The sequence below is a fragment of the Lygodium microphyllum genome, chromosome 1 (assembly GCF_053477565.2).
Source record: "Lygodium microphyllum isolate KBCC chromosome 1, Lygodium_microphyllum_v1.1.10, whole genome shotgun sequence".
NCBI lineage: Eukaryota > Viridiplantae > Streptophyta > Polypodiopsida > Schizaeales > Lygodiaceae > Lygodium > Lygodium microphyllum.
This window is the reverse complement of record NC_141135.1, coordinates 131,303,576-131,321,875: the sequence shown is the minus strand read 5'-3', so window position 1 is coordinate 131,321,875 and position 18,300 is coordinate 131,303,576. Positions and strand designations below refer to the sequence as shown.

General features: G+C 45.1%; 1 protein-coding gene across 4 annotated transcripts in view; it reads left to right on the top strand.

Moving 5' to 3' along the window:
• The window catches only part of LOC148041691 (uncharacterized), a 231,643-nt gene that overhangs the window by 39,179 nt on the left and 174,164 nt on the right, over positions 1-18,300 (top strand). For 3 of the 4 annotated variants that reach the window (XM_087681314.1, XM_087681305.1, XM_087681334.1), the window contains 4 exons: positions 112-198; positions 933-1,082; positions 2,561-2,635; positions 3,448-4,550. In XM_087681314.1, coding sequence (XP_087537440.1) covers positions 112-198; positions 933-1,082; positions 2,561-2,635; positions 3,448-4,550 — 1,415 coding nt within the window. The remainder of the gene's footprint in view (positions 1-111; positions 199-932; positions 1,083-2,560; positions 2,636-3,447; positions 4,551-18,300) is intronic. The other variant, XM_087681323.1, reaches the window with a different exon arrangement.

The following is an 18,300-nucleotide window of genomic DNA, read 5'->3' as shown; positions in this document are numbered from 1 at the left end:
TCCTAATAATATATATGATACATTATATACATTTTCTTTCCTGAATTGTGGATTTTCAAAACCCTCTTTTCAAATGGACCAAGTCACATGATTGCTCAACACTTATTTCAGCCTGAGACACATGGGAAGATGGAGCATAAGTCTAGATTTAGTCCTTTCGATAAAAGATGGTACACTGTTCTTTTTCCTGCAATTCAGGTGAACAAATCATGGATTTTTTAAATCTTAACCAATAAACATTTAAAATATCTGACTGTGAGCTTAGTAGAATTTTGATTTAGGTAATGCCATATTTGATAATCAAGAATGTCATCATCATTCTCATCATTGTCACCATTACTATGCTCATCCTTGTTTTCATGGTCTCGTGATTATGAGTCATGACGTAGGTATCAGAAGTTAGCGATAACTTGTAAGCATGTTAAATAATTACAGCTGATAAGAGAATCAGGGAGCAAATTTTTTAGTGGTTGCTATTAGCGATTCTAGTCTGGCAAACAAATTTGGTAGTTATCTCATGGGGGTTCCCTGGCTCTGATGTTTTCTGTGGTATGAGCTAGCATATAAGCTCACAATTTCTCTAGTATCTGGTCAGCCAGTACAGCAGACAAGCCATAAATTTGACCATGCCTTTCAGTCCATTATTCCAAGTATCTTTGTTTGATACCTTTCAATGGGAGACTTCATGAGCTAATTGATGTAGTTGCACTACACCAAAGGTTTCTGACTGCACTATTAATCCTGTAGTTGATTATTGGACTTCACAAATTGCAGTTGCATGTCTGCTAAGTTCTTGAGTGCGCATACCTGGATCTTGGAGTTTGAAATGTTCTTATCTGGTTCATATAATTTTGAGAAAACACACTTTTTTTGAAACAGATCGTTTACTCTACTCCATTGTCAACATTTGTTTGCACATTTGACTGACACAGCCAGGGCGACGAGAGGATGTTCAGCTACTGGGAGAGTGGCTGCAGCATGCCACACAAAAGAATCATTGTGAGGCTTTTGATGGTCATTTTGAAGATACAGAAGCAGCTTTCTTACTGCATTCTATTGCATTTCTGGAAATAGTGAGACAGGTAGAATGATATTTTTGTTTACAATGAATTTTTTTATTTTCAAACTTAAAATTCGTGTCTACTACTCAAATATAGCGCAGCTTCATCACATGCGCATGTGTTAGCAGCTAAAATGAAATTATCTTACTTTGTTGAATTTAAATAAAAGGCAGTGGAAGATTTTGGGAGCAAGTTAAAGCTTGCATTTGGTACAACTTACTGCTCAAATTCTAAATTGACAGTGAAATATTCATTGTCATGGAGCAGCAATATGTCTTTGGTACAGAAAAGAGAGAAGCTATAAGCTAATAGAAGACACTTGGGTTTTCCTTCTACTGCCTTCTTAATGTATTTAACATTTTTCATGCGGTAAGACAAAAAAGAGGATATTTTTTGAGCCTGAAACAGCTTTTCTCTGATCAATAGCTGCTAAATTACTAGACAGTAGTAGCCAATGCTTTATTTGCATGATACATCTAACATAATGAGTGTGCTTCACAATTATGGCCCTTCCATGAGGAAGTGTGATGATCCACATTGTCAAATTCATAGCTGTTCAGACTGGCGGTTTTCCCCCGTATATATGATACTTTTTGTTAGTGCTGTTGAGTACTCAGCTTCAAGGCAGTGTGGCTCCAAGGTAATCTGGGGCTGGAAATGTTTTGTGCAGGTTAGCCGTATATTTGGGTTCTGATTCATTAGCCACAGGCAAAGTTTGATGCTTTTGCAGATAACGTGATTCTCTCTGACTGATTTTTTACTTTTTAGAGATCCTGTGGTTAAATCCAAGTTAAAGGACATTGCTTATTACATGTTCTTAATTTCTTACTTTGTGTTTTTTTCTTTGAGATTCAAACAAGATTCACCCTTTTTGGGAAAACATAGTAGTTGCAGAAAACAAAGCCTCAGAAATTGCAGAAGAAGTTCCTGGGTGGAAAAAGTGCATTTCTGGAATCAAGGGACATGACCTAATAAACATCAATCTTAAACCCTCAGGATTCTTTAAAAAATGAATGAGTGGCAACACCGGAGTTGTAAATTATTGAAAGCACGATAGAAAATTTGAACTTCCAATCAAATGCACGAACCTTACTAACGAATTTATTGTATTTTTTTATAGTTTTAATCTATTCATTGCTTTCGTTTGAAGCTAGTAGGTAAAGCAGCAGCTTGCAGCATCTGACTATAGCAACAGCATTTTATATGTTGCAGAGTATTGAAACCACATTAAAATACTTGAGCTTCAGATGCACATGCTATTTCAAAGGATGACACATCACCTTCTTTGCAAATATCAGTCAAAGGAAAAGCTTGCATGCAACCCTGCAATAATAAATCCAGCTATTGAGTCATTCTAACCAATTTTATTGATCCATAATATATTAGGATGTGTTATATTCCTTGTCTGTCTCAAAAAGCAGTCTTTACTGATTACATTCAGATGGCCAGCATTTGAAGTGGTACTGGAATTAATTAATTCAGTCCTTGTATAAAACCAGGTGGAGCTTAATTGTGAAGAAAGGGGGAATTTGCTGCTTCATGTCTGGCGACAGATCTTGAGAGTCTTCAACCAGGTCAATAACTAGACACATGTTTGGTTGAATTACTGCTATCTGCTATGTTTATGAGTTGTTATGCAGGCTATAGTTTGAGCCTCTTAAGAGAGAGGTCTGCTGTGTCCTTTACCTTTTTATAGTTGGAATTTCATGGTCTAAATACCATTGAAAATGAAAATTTCATTTAAGGTGTGTTAAAGAAAGATATAGATAACCACTTTATGTTAACATTGCATTCAAGAAAAAGTATGGCCAAAGAGGATTAGGCTGCTTTTGATCTTTAATGATCACATCTGAATAAGAGGACCTCCTTGACTCAGCATCTATGGGGGAATAGCAGGACTATTAAATGCATTGCACAAGAAAAAGTCTTTCCTTCTGTCCAATTATCTGTAGTCTAAAGATAACTTGTATTTTGGTTCCAAGTTCGAAAGACAGCAACAGTTTTAAAACTTACACATAATTGTTGGATGCTAAAGGATACAAGAACTTGAAGAGTCCTGACAGTCTTAGATAACTAAAGGAAGATAAGAGGGCTTAACCTTGCTCCATTGCAACTAACTTCTAGGAATGTATACAACATTCTGCAACAAAATTCTGAGAATCAAAGCATCATGAAGGGCTTGGGACAATCTAGTGGAAATTTATTCCTCACTTTCTAGATTTCGGACTTTTGGATGAAGAGAGACATCCTTGAATTAACTTTGCACTCTGTTTTATTTTGGTCCCAACACAAATGACGAAAGATCATAAAAACTAGAGTACTTGGGGAACATGAATTTAAGAAATCAAAAACCTAGCAATGTTTGATAATGGCACATACCTGACAGGTGATGGCTCGAGCTGAACCATTCCTTGATGCCAAAGAAGGTGAACTGAGGCATATGAAGAATCATACAGATACCTTGAAAGAGCAAATCTCACACCTTATTGATGAGCTTGATCATTCAAGGAACCAATTAAAAGACAAAGAAATTCAGATGCAAAAGTTTAAAAGGTGCCGCCTCTGCTTGTGCGAAAACATGACCCCAAGGTCCCGTGAAGATGTAGTAAGGAAGGTGAAAATAAAAGCAGCTACACATAAACGTGTGATCCAGTTTAGTCATTTATCGGCTAAAGATGATGAGACTCATGAAACTCCTAAAAGAACACTTTCTCCTACTGGAGGTTCTATGAGCCAGGGACATAGCGTCAGAGAGGAAGATGGACCAAAGAGCTCTCACAACCTGCATACTCATGTTGACAAGGAAGGGGAGATCTCAGGGGTTCCTCAGACTGCACACTTGATGGAACTTGATGAAGGGAAAAAGAGTGCCACACTTTTGGCAATGCCCCCAGATATTATTGAAAAGGAAGTGCCAGAGGTAGCTCTTAAAGAGTATGAACAAGAAAAGCTTGTCTCTGATGCCACTTGTGTTGATTCTACAACACAAACATCGAAGTCATCATTAGATACTCTATTGATGAGGTGCCAAAGCGCTCCTGGTAGGCTTCAGAGCATGACAAGTGAAATTCCCTGTACAATAAATCTGGAATGCCACAAATTGGTACCATCAAAAACTGGGGAGAGACATTATGAGAAGAAAACTGAAGAGGATGCTGAGTTTCTTAAATTGCTAGGTCCACCAGCTCCTGGAAGCATACCTATTCCAGGAACCATAATAGGTGCAGCAATTGACCGTCTGCAGCAGTTTGAAACATTGGCTCTAGAGACACTAAGCCTTTTGGAGAAAATCCAAAAAACAGATGGAGATATTGCTTCAACTGTCCAGACTTTGACAGAAAACTACTGTAGGATGACTGGATATGTTCTCAAAAAACCAGAAAAAGAAGACAAGGAAATGGATATCTTGGCTGAAGCTGAAGCTGATGGGCAACATGACAATGAACCTGATGTGGACAAAGGGAAGAAAAAGGGCCAAAAGCCAGGAAAGTAAGTCTCTGATACCATCATACTTTAAGTTGTTTGCAGCATGATTTTCGTCTAGAGCAATTATTTTGAGGCTCATACACATAATGATTTATTTATACCAATTTTCCTGTGGGTATGTGAGGAAAGAGGGAAAGAGGTGAGTCTGAATACAAAATACATGTAATATGTGAAGTCTTTGGACTCATCTGCTTGTGCGAATATATACAATGGCACATATTTTTTTGAACTTACATTGAACTCCATTGTAGAGTTGGAAATGGCACTATAGAAAGCAACATTTTGATAACTTTGGAAAGCTGTCGCAAACGAAGTGTAATCTTCCTTAGGAGCTATTCTGGAGGAGGTATTAGGCCTGAATTATGGGACAAACAGATGTTCTAGGAGCTATTCTGGAGGAGGTACTAGGTCTGAAATTATGGGACAAACAGGCGAACATCACTCAATCAAGTTATTGCTTCTGCAAGCCCATCTCTGACACGAAGCCTGATGTGAAATTTGACCATCATAGAAAAGTCATTACTGTATAAACGAAATCATTAACCCAATAATGAGTATAGATCTTGGCAAGGCAGTGGCATGAGTGCCTTGCTATGCTGCCCCTAGGCTTTGAGAAAGACTAAAACATGTTTAATTGAACTTTTCTAGAGAACATTATGGGGAGGATAAAATTTAACAGGCATTCATTCAGTATTGGACCTTTATAGGGATGCTTATGTTCAGAGTTTGACTGAAGAAGTCAGAAAGGAGAGATTCAGCATCTTGAGATGAGTGAAATAGGCTGCTTACTTTTCTATTCCTTGTGGTTGAGGTTATGAGCAGTTTTTGGACAAACCAAGGGGTTGAATTAGAGCAATTGGACTACTTTGAGAAGAAGTTTCTAGATGACACATGAAGATTGTTGTGGAGAATGATAAAAAGCAGATTCATAAAGTGAACTATGTTGGGCATGCCATCTCTTTGATGGATCCTCACAAGATTAAGATAATTCAAGAATGGCCTGATTTTTGTTGTGTACATGAGGTGAGATATTTTCTTGGCTGATGGTCCTATTATGCCACTTCATCAAGCATTTTGCACTGCTCTCCATGGTCTTACAAAGGCAAACAGCTTCTTCCAATAGAGAGAGCAAGAGAAGGTAGACTTTCCTGAAGTTGAAAATAACCTCACTTTGGACATGTCCTTTCTTTTTTTCTAGAGAAGAGATTCTATTAATAAATTCCTCAAGCCAAAGTATCCCAAGGCAAAATACAAAGTACAAAATAGCGCTGTAAGGGACTTCCACAACAAAAATATACAACAAGGGAGAAGTTCATTACAAGGCTTGAATGAACAAGTTATAACCAATTGGGAGGTATATAGTGCCAAACTATATTTGGCTGACGATCAAAGAAAGTGCCAGAATTCTGGTCATGAGAAAAGCATCTTTCCTCTTCCTCATAATCTCCCAACTGCCATGTATCCTCTGCCATCTCCCATGGAGAGTATGGACAATCCTTGTCCAAATCTTGGAGAGAGTCTGTGCAGCAGATATGTTCAATACATCAATGGCATGGTTGCATTTGGTGGTCCATGTATACCAAGTTATAATGCTAGCTCTGACCCATTTGTGACAATGCCCCTGAGTCCATTTTGTTTGTGAGAAATTAGGCATAGCAGTACTGCTCACAAGCTGCCTCAAGACAAGGTAAACATGACACCTGTGTACATCATTGTATCTCCAAGCTTATATAATTGCTGCAGCAAATCTGACCTCAAAACCATTCCCAAGCTCTGTTGTGTAGATGTGCTGAAAATTTGGTAGATGCTAGACTGCCACGGTCCTCCATTAGTAGGAACAATAGTCTATAATCTCTGTAGTAGTAACTTCTTCCACAACTCCTTGCGTGGAAGAAGGCCCTTGATAATAAGCTTCACCAGCAGCACTCTACTCTGACTATTTGGGTAAATGCTCCCCAAGCCACTCATGCCCTCATGAGACTTTTTTTTTTCCAAGAAAAAAGAATTCTATTAATAACACCTTGGAGAAAGTCCCCCTAAGGTAAATACAAAGTACAAGAAACTCTGTGAAGAGTAACTAAGTACATCAAAGATACAATGGTTGTGTAAACAACCAATCTGGTGGCCAAAAGTGCCAGACCATCTGAGGTGTAAACAACCCATCCGATGGGCTAAAGTGCCAGACCATCTAAGGGGCCCTCATGAAACTTCCATCTCCACCTAACTAAAGAAGTTTCTAATGATCTGCTTCACTTGGCCAATGCATGACCTAGAGGAGGCCCAAAAAGAGGTAACATACCAAATGTAGCAAGCAGAACCTGGTTAGCCATTTACCACTCCCTACTAGTTGTAATCTCATTGTGGTCCAATGCAGTATCATTTGCCTTATGCTCAAGAATAAGGGTACCAATTGCTGCTTTGAGGTGATATCAATGCCCACATGACAACCAAAGTATCTTATTGAAGTACAATAGGGAGCCCAAGCAAAATTCTAATCTAGCCTCCAATCTAGTTGCCAAGTGTAACAAATCCAAAATTTGTAGGGTTTGTGCCACTTGATAAGGGCTTTTGAAGATCTATAGAATACCTTGATTGTAGCTACAAAGATCTTGGCGTTCTTCTCATCCCCATTTAGTTAAGCAACCGTGTTGTGTGCAAACTCCACATCGAACAACTCAACTTTGGCATGGATAGTTTGATGCCAGACTACTTGTAGCTCTATCCTTTAGACAAGAGCTCATGGCTTGTGTTACAAATAGAAAGAGGAGAGGTGCAAGGGGGCATCCCTGCGAGGGGGACTATGAGTTGAGAAATAAAAAGCTGCTACACCTTTGACATAGTGCTCTGGAAAGCCCATCCTCAACTTGTTGCCCTCTAGGAACTCCCAATCAACTTTTCGTAAACGTCCTTAAAATCAAGAAGTAGCACTTGGCTCCTTGATTGCGCAAGAGTTGTGGATTTCCAAAAGGTAAAAATATTGTTTAGGATGTGTTGCTCCTAAACAAAGTTTGTTTTGGTAGGGTGGATAAGATTTCTCACTTTTGTGAGGATCTTATATGCTGCTTCAAGCAAAGTGATCGATCTCCCACTGAGTAACCTCCAATTTCTCTCCTATTGTCTTTTGAGGTGTTTGAATCAATCCCTTAAGACAGCCTCTTTGGCATATCTCTTGATGCCATAATCTTACAATGGCTCAGGTGTCATTCGGTTGGTCAGAATTTGCCTCCTTAGGATGATTCTTGGGTCACTGTGGTTAGACGTAATGCTAGATAGGAATCTTGTTCGACTCCTGGTCACCCATTTCCTCACCCTATTACTTAGAATTTTCAATGCAAAGGTAAGGGGTTTTATATGAAACGTCAATCTTCACGTGTATCTGTAGTTGGTGTGGATGATAGAAGGGCTTCTGATTTTGCTTTGCGCTTTGACGCGTGTGGGAGGCTTGTGCCTCGTCGGGATGTTTTCCGTTCTTAGCAACAACAGTTCCCTTCACGTGCTTCGATTGCTAGTTTGTAGAGGGCAGATCTTGTAGATGTGATCCGTAGTGTGATGGAGAGATTTCAGGCTGCTAAAGCTACGGATGTTAAAGGGAAAGGGAAAGTAGTGATTCAATAGTTTTCTATCATGTGGTTTATCATGAGACTTGCTTTATGGAATGTTAAAGGCATTTCTTCGGGCAGTAAGCAATATCAGTTGTGGAAAATTGTGTTAGCTAGTAATTAGGATGTTTTTTGTGTTGTGGAGCACAAACAACATGCTTTGGCACACCTCCTCGTCCGCCATCCTGTACACCTCCCGCTATGTCTTGATGGTACGAGTCGGGCCGGCCTCCCAACCAACCCATTGGATGTGGGGGCACTCGCCAATCTGTGCCCCTTCTCAATCTATGACCTGGGGGTTCTAGATCACCGGCTGACGGTCTATCTTCTCCTGGCAGCCTCGGGGGCTCTGGATTAGGGCCTTATGAAGGCCCTACCACACGCAGATGCAGAGTGTTGTATCATTTGCATACTTTGAGTCTAACAACTTAGTCTCCTATCTCACTGGAAGCCGGAGGCCGCGTAATCTGCTCACACGTGATCTGAGGAAGTGAGACATTGCCTCTGCAAAGAGTAGAAACAGGTATGGGGCCAGGGGGCAGCCCTGTCAAACCAATCTCTCCAGCTGAAACTTCTCCCCTCGCCTTCCGCCTATGAGAACCTTGATGGTGGCCGATCTGTAAAGGGCGGAGACCCCGCGAATCCAAACCTGGGGGAATCCCAACGTTATCATGGTGCCCTCTAGGAAATCCCAGTCTACCGTATCATAAGCTTTCTCGAAGTCCAAGAGTAGTACGGCCAGTCTTTGCCCATTGTGCTGAGCCCACTCTGTCGCCTCAAAGAAGGTAAATACATTGTCTAGGGTGCTCCTATCCTGGACAAAGCCTGTCCGTGTGTCATGGATAATGTCTGGGAGCATGGGGCGTAGTTGCCTGCCGATCATATTTGCCAGTGTCTTATAGGCCACTGACAATAAGGTGATCCGTCTCCACTGGGAAAGCTCCAACCGGTCTCCCCCTTTGGGGAGAAGACTTATAAGTCCTGCTGAAAGACTCGCTAGCATCTGTCCTAAAGTGAAAATCTCCTGGAAGGCCATCAGTAGGGGGTCCTTCACTACTTCCTAGTAGGTGGTGAAGAAGGCCCTAGATAGGGCATCCTTCCCTGGGCATTTCTGCCCATCCTGTGTATGGAAGGCCTCCTCTAGTTCCTTCTTTGTGAAGGGGGCCAGGAGGGAGCGTTCCATCTCCTTTGTGACGAGGGACGGGATGTGATCCTAGACTTGCTATCTACATCTCTGTCCTCTAGCTGAACCTGTCTCCTGCTAGAAGAGGCGCGTGTAATAGTCAGTGGCAATCTCCATCACCTCGTGTGGGCTAGAATAAGTCCTCCCATACTGATCGCAAAGACTGCGTATGTGCTCTCCTGTGGTGCGAGTTTGGTGCACTTGGAAGAACTCCCTGCACATCATGTCCCCCTTCTGTGCCTAGAAGGCTGTTGAGGTTCGGAAAGAGAACTCCGAGAGCCTGTCCTCTAGGCCAGCAATGGCTGCTCGCATGCACACCTCCTGTGCGTGGAGGGTGGGATCCCGTGGTGCCTCCTGTAATAATCTCTGCGTGGTTGCAAGGTCATGTCAGAGTGCTCTCTCCTTCTTCTAGCACTGCTGCCTGGCCTGTATGACTGCCTCTTGGCAGTTTTTGCTTGACTCGGTTAGGAAGCTCCTTTGCTACCTGGTCCCTCCTGTCCTACTCTCTGGTCCAAATCTGCTCTATCTGTCTCATCATCTCCTCCCTCCTATAGATGGAGTCAGGGATTCGAGAGGATCGTGTGTCTAGGGCGGATGCTAGGGGATCAAGTGTCAGGAGAACTGGGGAGTGATCGGACAACATGGTGTCTGCCAATCGCTCAATCTAGTCCCCCACGAGAGCCTCCCCACTCTCCCACATAAAACTTGTCGAACCGCTCCAGCAGGGCTCCACCTAGCCGCATGTATCCCCAAAGAGAAGTCCAATGAACTCTCCCTCCTGTGGAAGGCAGGGTCTCTCCATGCATCGCGTGCTCCTACTACTAGCAGAAAAACCTCCCATGCCTCATGCTCCTCCCCAGCAATACCTTGGTAGTTTTTGCCTCTGCCTTGCTGGTCCTCCAAGGCCTCCAAGTTGTTGAAATCTCCTCCAACGATCCAGGAGTCCACCTCTGGGAGTCCATCCGCAATCTTCACCCAACACCTGCTGCGTGCCCTAACCTCCATAGGGGCATAGACATTGAGGACTCCAGGGCATGAATCCGCAATATCCAATCTGATCCATAGAACCCTCCCTGCCACTATTGTTCCGTGGTCTTGTACACAGGGGGTGAGACTTGGGCCAATAGAGGTGCATACACCTCCACTTTTGTCGTGGGCACCTATGGCGTGCTCCTAGTAAGTGTGTGAGCTACCCGGAAGTACCTTCCCAACCCACTCGCCCCGGGTGGGGGTGAGCTTGTGCTCTTGTAAAAGTAAGATGTCGATCCGTTCAGCAAGGACAGGCTACAGCTCCTGCCGAACAATCAACTTCCTCGAACCAGGTGCCCCACTACTGTAGTGGAGACTATTCACATTCTAGGATGCAAGGTATAAGCTCATGGGGAAACTTGTGACTAACCAACATGCATCTGTTCGATGTGGAGGTTGCTGACGAGGAGGAGAAGCTATGAGGCATGCAAGTACGCTTTGCCGCTGGTGTGGACGACGAACTCCAGTCCCCCATGGTAGCCCTCGGCTAGACCATAGGGGTGATAGATGCTCCAGGTGGTACTATCAATGCATCTATCAGTCATGTTGAGAGTTGTGACTCTGTATATCGGTAGAAACGGGCCGCTTGTGCCAGGGGCCATTCGATCACATCCCTCGGAGCTTTCCACTGTGGAGGAGCTCGAAAGATAATGCTCAAGTGTGGGACCTCAGCACCAGCCCACCAGTTAATGTCCATCATGCAACCAGGCCACTGCTGTGCAAACAGTGCTAGTCCTTCTTCTCCCATCCATTGGGAGATGTGGTCCGCTACCTAACTCTTTAACTCTTCCTCTATCTGTGTAGTCGTCCACTCCCCTGAGTGAGAGGAGTGAAGAAAAAAGGCATAGTTCGGTCCATCTGGTGGTGCTAGTAGATGGACCTTGCCCCTCCTTGACTTACAGACCATGAAGATCCCCACCTCTAGAGGTAGTGGGAACACTCCGCGCTCCGCAACTCTCAGGTAGGACCATGGGCCACTGCGGAAGAACTCTTGTGGCAACAGCTGTGCTTGTCTCGGAAAAGTGCGACGGGCGGCAGGGGCAGATGAGCTGGTGGCTGTATGGGAGGGGGAAGACTTCTGGTGCAGGGAGGATGTAGGCGTGTGTGGCTTATCACCTCCTATGGGAGGAGGGGGGTGGGTCTGGTGGGGAACACGTATACCGGGTGCAGATCAGGGGGGGTGCTCGGTAGGGGAGGTGGTGGGGGGGGACAGGGATCGAGGGATGGTGGGATGGATGGAGGTGCATGGCGGGTGTGGGGGGGGGGGCCGGTGGCCCTAGAGAGGGGGGCTATGGACGAGGGTTAGTGGGGGGGGGGGGGGGGCGGGGTGGATGTGGGGGCTGTGGGATCTCGGGTGAGGTAGTCTGTGGCATGGGTGGTAGATGTGGGGGGCTGCAGTCTTGCCAGGCGGGGCGGGTAGGGAGGACTGTGGAGTGCTCTGCCCAAGGGGCGTTGCTCGTCCACCTGCTCCCTACTATCGAGGCTAGGTCTGAGGAGTTGGCTGCGCCCCCCCTGCCATCTCCTTCTCTGTCATCTCTAGACGCGTGTGAAGCTATCAGCGTCCACCTGCGGGCCTGTTGACGGAGCCGCCTTGGCTCCAAAACACGTACACACTGCTGCTTGATGCCCAAAGTTGTGGTAACGCAGGCACGGTCACAATGACCTACTGTCTAAAGGCATGCCCGCCCGCCTCAATCTATAGGAATTGTGGGATATTCTTGACCTCTTTTATTGCCACCCGTACCTTTGGGACTCTTGCTGTTGTCACTGCATCAGCGAAAGACGCAGGAAGGACAGTCCCGAAGAGCCGTCCAAAGCATAGAGATAGGGAATGCCCATTCCGGCACATAGGAATGGTTTAACGTGTTCCGAGAGGTTTGAGCCCAGGAAACACTGGCGGAATGTTCCAGTCCGTTCTCTGACCCGTTCCCTCTCGTTCCAGGCCGTTCCTTGTTCGTTCTAGGGCTGTTCCCTGTTAAAAAAACGGCCGTTCCAGTACAAGACATTTTATTTATTTATTTATTTTTACTTTCATTTTAGTAGGTGCGACTCTCTGGTCTATTTCCCGCCCATTGCCTGTTGCACTCCTGCTGACTGTCTCGCCCGTTGCTCCCGCCGACTGTCCCTCGCTCGCGCTGCTGCTCCCGCGGACTGTGCTGCTCGTTGCTCGGCCGATTGTCCCTCTCTCGTGCTGCTCCCGCTTACTCCCGCCGACTGTCCTGCCTGCTCCCACCTCTCCTGCTGCTCCTGCCTGCCCCCATTGCCTACTCCCACCTGCTCTTGGGACCCGCCTACCTCTCCTGCCTGCCTGGTCCACCTCTCTTGCCCCTGGTGTGACTCCCGCCCGCGATCAGGTGAGTTCTCGAGGATCATTATCTCGATTCTCCCCCAAATTTGGGGCATTTTGGATCAGACTTCAGTTGTTGGTAGTTACCCCAAAATTTGGGCCTTTCTCAAGGATTGGAATTTGGGACTTAAATTTGGCTGCAATGTCCCCAAATTTGGGGCATTGGGATCCATCATCCTGGGATCTAAAAGAGCCCCCAAATTTGGGGCAATGAAATTGCCCCAAATTTGGGAGCTGAAAATGTGCCAAATTTTGGGGCATTTTCAGCAAGGGAATGCAGGCTGGAATGGCCCAAATTTGGGGCATTTTGAGTCAGTCATTGCCCCAAATTTGGGAGCTGAAAATACGCCAAATTTTTGTGCAGTTTCAGCAAGGGAATGCAGGCTAGAATGCCCCAAATTTGTGGCACAAATATTGGGGCTGATTTATGGTGGGGGGGACTATGGGGCAAAAGCTCCAAAGTTGCAGAGTTTGGCTATTCGTATTCTTAGCCTAACAATTAGCTCTTCTTGTTTAGAGCAACTATGGAGCTCATTCAATCACATTCACTCAAAGAAGAGAAATTGTCTTGGTACAATGAAGACGAATGACCTAGTTTATGTGAGCTCCAATCTTCGCTTGCTAGCTCGCACATTACTTGCGAAGGCTGATTCTTTTATACGTTGGGAAAAAGATGACGACGATGATGGTGATGGTGATGGTGATGGCAAGGATGTTGTTCAGCAGGATGAGCATTCAAGCACAGTGAAGCCATCTTCCATGAATCAGAGTGCTTAAGCCTTAGCAGCTAGCCTTTTGGAACTTTAGAGCATTGACTTGGAAATTGGGGCACAATGTTTTGAATCTTTATTATTGTTGAAACTTGATTATTATGTTAGAGTGAATCTTTTCTTCCTGCAGTCATTGATGCGTGGGTGGAGCGACAACATGTCTTGTCAGGTCACTATCCTTTGGTTTTGGATTTGACCCACAGGCCTATTCATGCCTTTAAGGCTTTGCTTGCTCGTTTGCCTCTATGTTTCAACCAATCTTTTCTGCTGCAAAATTAGTTTTTGGAATGTATCCAACAATTGATTGCTTCTTTTAGCTGGAGGGTTCTATCTAGAGGGATGGAAGCATGGGCTGTTTTTAGGGATAATGCACATGCGTTGTCCCGACAGTATGGTATTAAGCATGCTTCTTCTTTTCAAGCTGAATTGTAGCATTCACAATCTTTGTTGGCTCACTCGTTGTTTGTGTATCAATATACTACTGATGACTTACTCACATGCATTGAATGGTTGAAAGGTAGAGTTCAATCTCTTTAGGAGGAGGAATATGCTAAACACAAATTGCTGGTCCGAGTGGAAGCTTTGCATGATAATAACTGTCAATCTCATTAGTTTTTTGCTCATTTACGCCAGAAATACGCTTGCAAAAATATTGTGCGTTTGTTGGATGAGCAAGGTGTTATGGTTACTGAACTTGCTTCCATTATTCAAATGTGCATTGACTATTATAAATCTTTGTTGGGTCCATAGCAGATTCTTTTTGATGCTGTTCACTCTACTCGTCAATACATTTATGATTTGGTTAGTAATCAGGTTAAGCTTGAATGGGTCGATTTGATGGAGGCTGATATCTCAGAGGCTGAAGTGGAGGATGTGTTGTTCCCTTTACCACGAAGGAAAAGCCCTGGTTGGGATGGGCTTCTTGATGAGCTGTTTTCAGTCCATGTTGAGTAGCTTAAGGGCCCATTAACTCGCCTGTGTCAACAAGTCTAGAATTCTGGTAGGATGCCTTCAAACTAGAAGATTACCATGATTCGGTTATTGCCTAAGGTTCCTTCTCTGACCTCAAACAATGGAGACCCATTTCTATTATGGGTTCTTTGTATAAAATCTTCTCTCAAGTCATTGCCAACAGATTGTAGAAAGTATTCTTACACTTGGTTCATCCACATCAATATGGTTTCATTAAGGGACGGAATATAATGCATAACATTTTGAATGTTCAACTGGGGATTGATTATGCCAAAGCCTCAAGCCAGCAGGTTGTTATACTTTAGCTTGATCTTGAAAAGGCATTTGATCATGTCAATTGGTCTTTCTTGCATCAGCTGATGTCCACCATGGGATTTGGTCTTTGCATGACTTCTCTTGTTGATACCATTAGTCAAGGTGTTGTGGCTCGTATTTCACTTAACGGAGGAATCACGGATGAATTGTCTCTTCGGCAAGGCTGTTCTCTCAGTCCTTTGCTATTTGCCTTGGTCACTCACCCGATGCTCTCACTATTAGATAAGTTAGCTGATCAAGGTGAGATTGTTGGTTTGTCTCTTCCGAGTGGTGCCCAACTTTTGGGTCAATCTTTGATGATTCCTTTATGTTTCTTAAGGCTGATCGTACTAATATTGATTGGGCAATGGTTATGTGGAATCTCTTTGCTTTAGCATCAAAACTTAATATTACACTAAAAAATCTACACTGTTTTCTTGTATGGAGAATGATTTACAGGCTTTGGGTTGGCAAGGAGTTGTGATTTCTAAAGGAGATATTACTAAATGCTTGGGTTATCCTATTGGTGTGGATGTAGCTCCCCATGCCTTGCTTGATTGGATGTCATCTTGTATACATGATCAGTTCATGTACTGGAAATCTCAAGATTGGCCTCTTCATGTGAGACTTTAAGTTACTAAATGCATCATGATTAGTATGGTCTCACTTTTTTTGCCATTACTTCCTTGGACTAAAAAGTCTCTTTTGGAACTAGTTCAACCTATCCGCTTCATGTTGTGGAAAAAGAAAGGGAATCGCTTGGGCCAGGTGTGGATTTTGTGGCAGCATGTGACTACTCCTACAAGGATGGGGGGAGCAACTTTATTGGATGCTAATTTGCTTATGGTGGCTTTGAGATTAGCACTTTTGTAGACACTCCGTGTAGAGAGTCATCCCTGGTTAGATATTGCAAAATGTTTCATAGAAAAGACTAGTATCTCTCATGGTAGCACGGTTATTCAAGTTTCTTGGTGGCATGTGCTTAGCTCCATGAGGCCTATTAAGGTCTCCTAGTCTTTTCTCATTTCTCATTTGATTGCATCCTAGCAGGAGATGTTACGTTTTGGAGTTTGGTGCCCTCAATCTTTGTAAGGAGGAGAATTCGCTGCAAGGAGAAGTGCTGGCTACCTCTAGGTTGTTGGATTGGCCTGATAAAGATTTGCAGCGAGATAACTTTAATTGGATGGCTCGTTTGGGGTTGCAGATAGTCCTTGATGGTGTCATTCCTGGGCAGCCCCATCTTTATTCTTTCTAGCGTATTCGTCAACACTTTCGGGTAACTGGAGGCTATCATGACATTTGGTCGTCCATACAGGACAAGCTTTGAGGTTCTCTCCTTTGCTTGCTTTACAACCATCGTCTCTGTGGTGGCGAGATTGGATGCTTGTGCTTCCTGATGATTTCGAGAAAAGGTCAGCTAATCACATCTATCATTAGATGGTTGAGGCCAAGAGATGGGTCACTCGAGAGGCTAATAAATTATGGCATATTCGGGATAGCAAAAAGAAGTGATAGGAAACATTCCTCTAACTCTTGAAGTCTAAGGTTCCTTATCAGGGTAAACTGTTCATGTGGAGGTTGCTTATTGGGGGTCTTCCAACTGGGGATGTGTTGCGTGCTTGCAAGATCTCCTGTGGTTGCTATGTATTTTGCACTACATGTGATGAGACATTGCTTCATCTCTTTGTCTCTTGCCCGATTGCTCAACATCTTTGGAGTTTTGTTTCCTGTGCGTGGCCCTTGGTCACTTAGCAGCAGATATCAGCTCATTCGTGGATTATGGGAAGAATGACTTTGATATCTACCTTGTAATGAAATTATTCATGCGTCCTCCATTTCCTTCGATAGACAACTCTGTGGCATATTTGACATACTCCGAATGCCTTTAGTTTTTATTCAACCTCGGGCATCCATGGTCATGTGGCCCATGTTCATGCTTTAGTGTCATGGCAGATCTCCTCTATGGTTTCAGATGATCTGGTTCTTCCTGACATTGCTACTCCTTGGCTGGATATTGTTCCCACACCACCTTTCCTTTCTGTGTGATATTTGTGTGTTAGAGTCTTGGTAGCCTTTCATTTGTCTCTATTTTGTTTTTCTTAGCTAACCTGATGGTCTGATGTAAATATTTCTACTTAATTCAATTATCTTCATGAGAGAGAGAGAGAGAGAGAGAGAGAGAGAGAGAGAGAGAGAGAGAGAGAGAGAGAGAGAGAGAGAGAGAGAGAGAGAGAGAGAGAGAGAGAGAGAGAGAGAGAGAGAGAGAGAGAGAGAGAGAGAGAGAGGACAGAGAAGAGAGAGAGTGAGAAGAAGCTGCGCGATGGATCGTCGGCTGCCTGCGCCCTCGTCGCCTGAGCCCCCGTCGTCTGTTCCCCCGTCGCCTGAGCCCCTGCCCCCCCGTTTGGGCCCTCGTCGTCCGTCAGAGCCCTCGTTGCCTGCGCCATCGTCGCCTGAGCCCCCGCTGTTTGCCCACGTCAGTCGCCGTCGCCCCCGTCGCCTGAGCCCCTGTGCCCCCGTCTGGGCCCCCGTCGTCCGTCAGAGCCCTCGTTGCTTGCGCCATCGTCGCCTGAGCCCCCGTCGTTTGCCCACGTCAGTCGCCGTCGGCTTCTGCGCATCTGCGTCTGCGTCCGCAGGTACGCATCTTCGCCTGAATACCTCTGCGCGTGCCCGTGAGCGAGACAGAGCTCGTCAGAGAGGAGTTGAGCGAGCGAGCGAGTTCAGCCCCTTCGTCAGTAGTCCTGTCCGCCCTCTGCTCTACGTCTGCTGCCCGCGGGTGCCTGCCCTCTGCATCTTGCGGTGCCGTGACAGGGAAAGGGAACCCTAATCTAGCAGCACGTGACTGCAACCCTGCTCAGCTCCGAGATCTGATCTGCTCTTGTACAGAGAGAGAGAGAGAGAGAGAGAGAGAGAGAGAGAGAGAGAGAGAGAGAGAGAGAGAGAGAGAGAGTGAGTGCCGTCTTCAGGCCGTCCTGCTCCTGGAGCCGTCGGGAGCAGTCGCCCTGCCCCTGGAGTCGCCAGCGTCTTCTGTTCCGGCCGCCCTGTCAACGCCCAGCTGCCCTCTCGCTGATGCCCTATTCAGGATAGCATCCTCGTGACGCCCTGTTCCCGGACGCTGCTGACGGACCCCTACCCGGCATCCCAGCCTGTCCCGTCCTGCTGTGGAGACCGCCCGGCCTGTGTTTCGCCTGTCTGCCCCTGCACGGAGACAGGTAAACCTCGGTTTTCATTAGCTCTCCTTGCTGAGTACACCCCTGGACAGCGCCTCTGTACACAAAAAAGGGAAAGCGAGAGAGACGGCAAAACAGAGGGTCAGTCCTCATTCGAGAGCAAATCATCATCTACGATGGCTGGTTTGGATCTGGACTTCATAGATCAAACAGTGGCAGCACTGGGCCCGGATTCTGATGCGGAGGAACCTGAGGATATGGTTCCATGCAACGAAGAGATGCCCCCTGGTCCTGACATCCAGCCTGCGGGGAAACGTACCAAGCATGCTTCGGAAGAGATAGGCGTTTCTCAGGATCGGTCCTATGCCCAGGTTGCTTCGGATTCGGTGGAC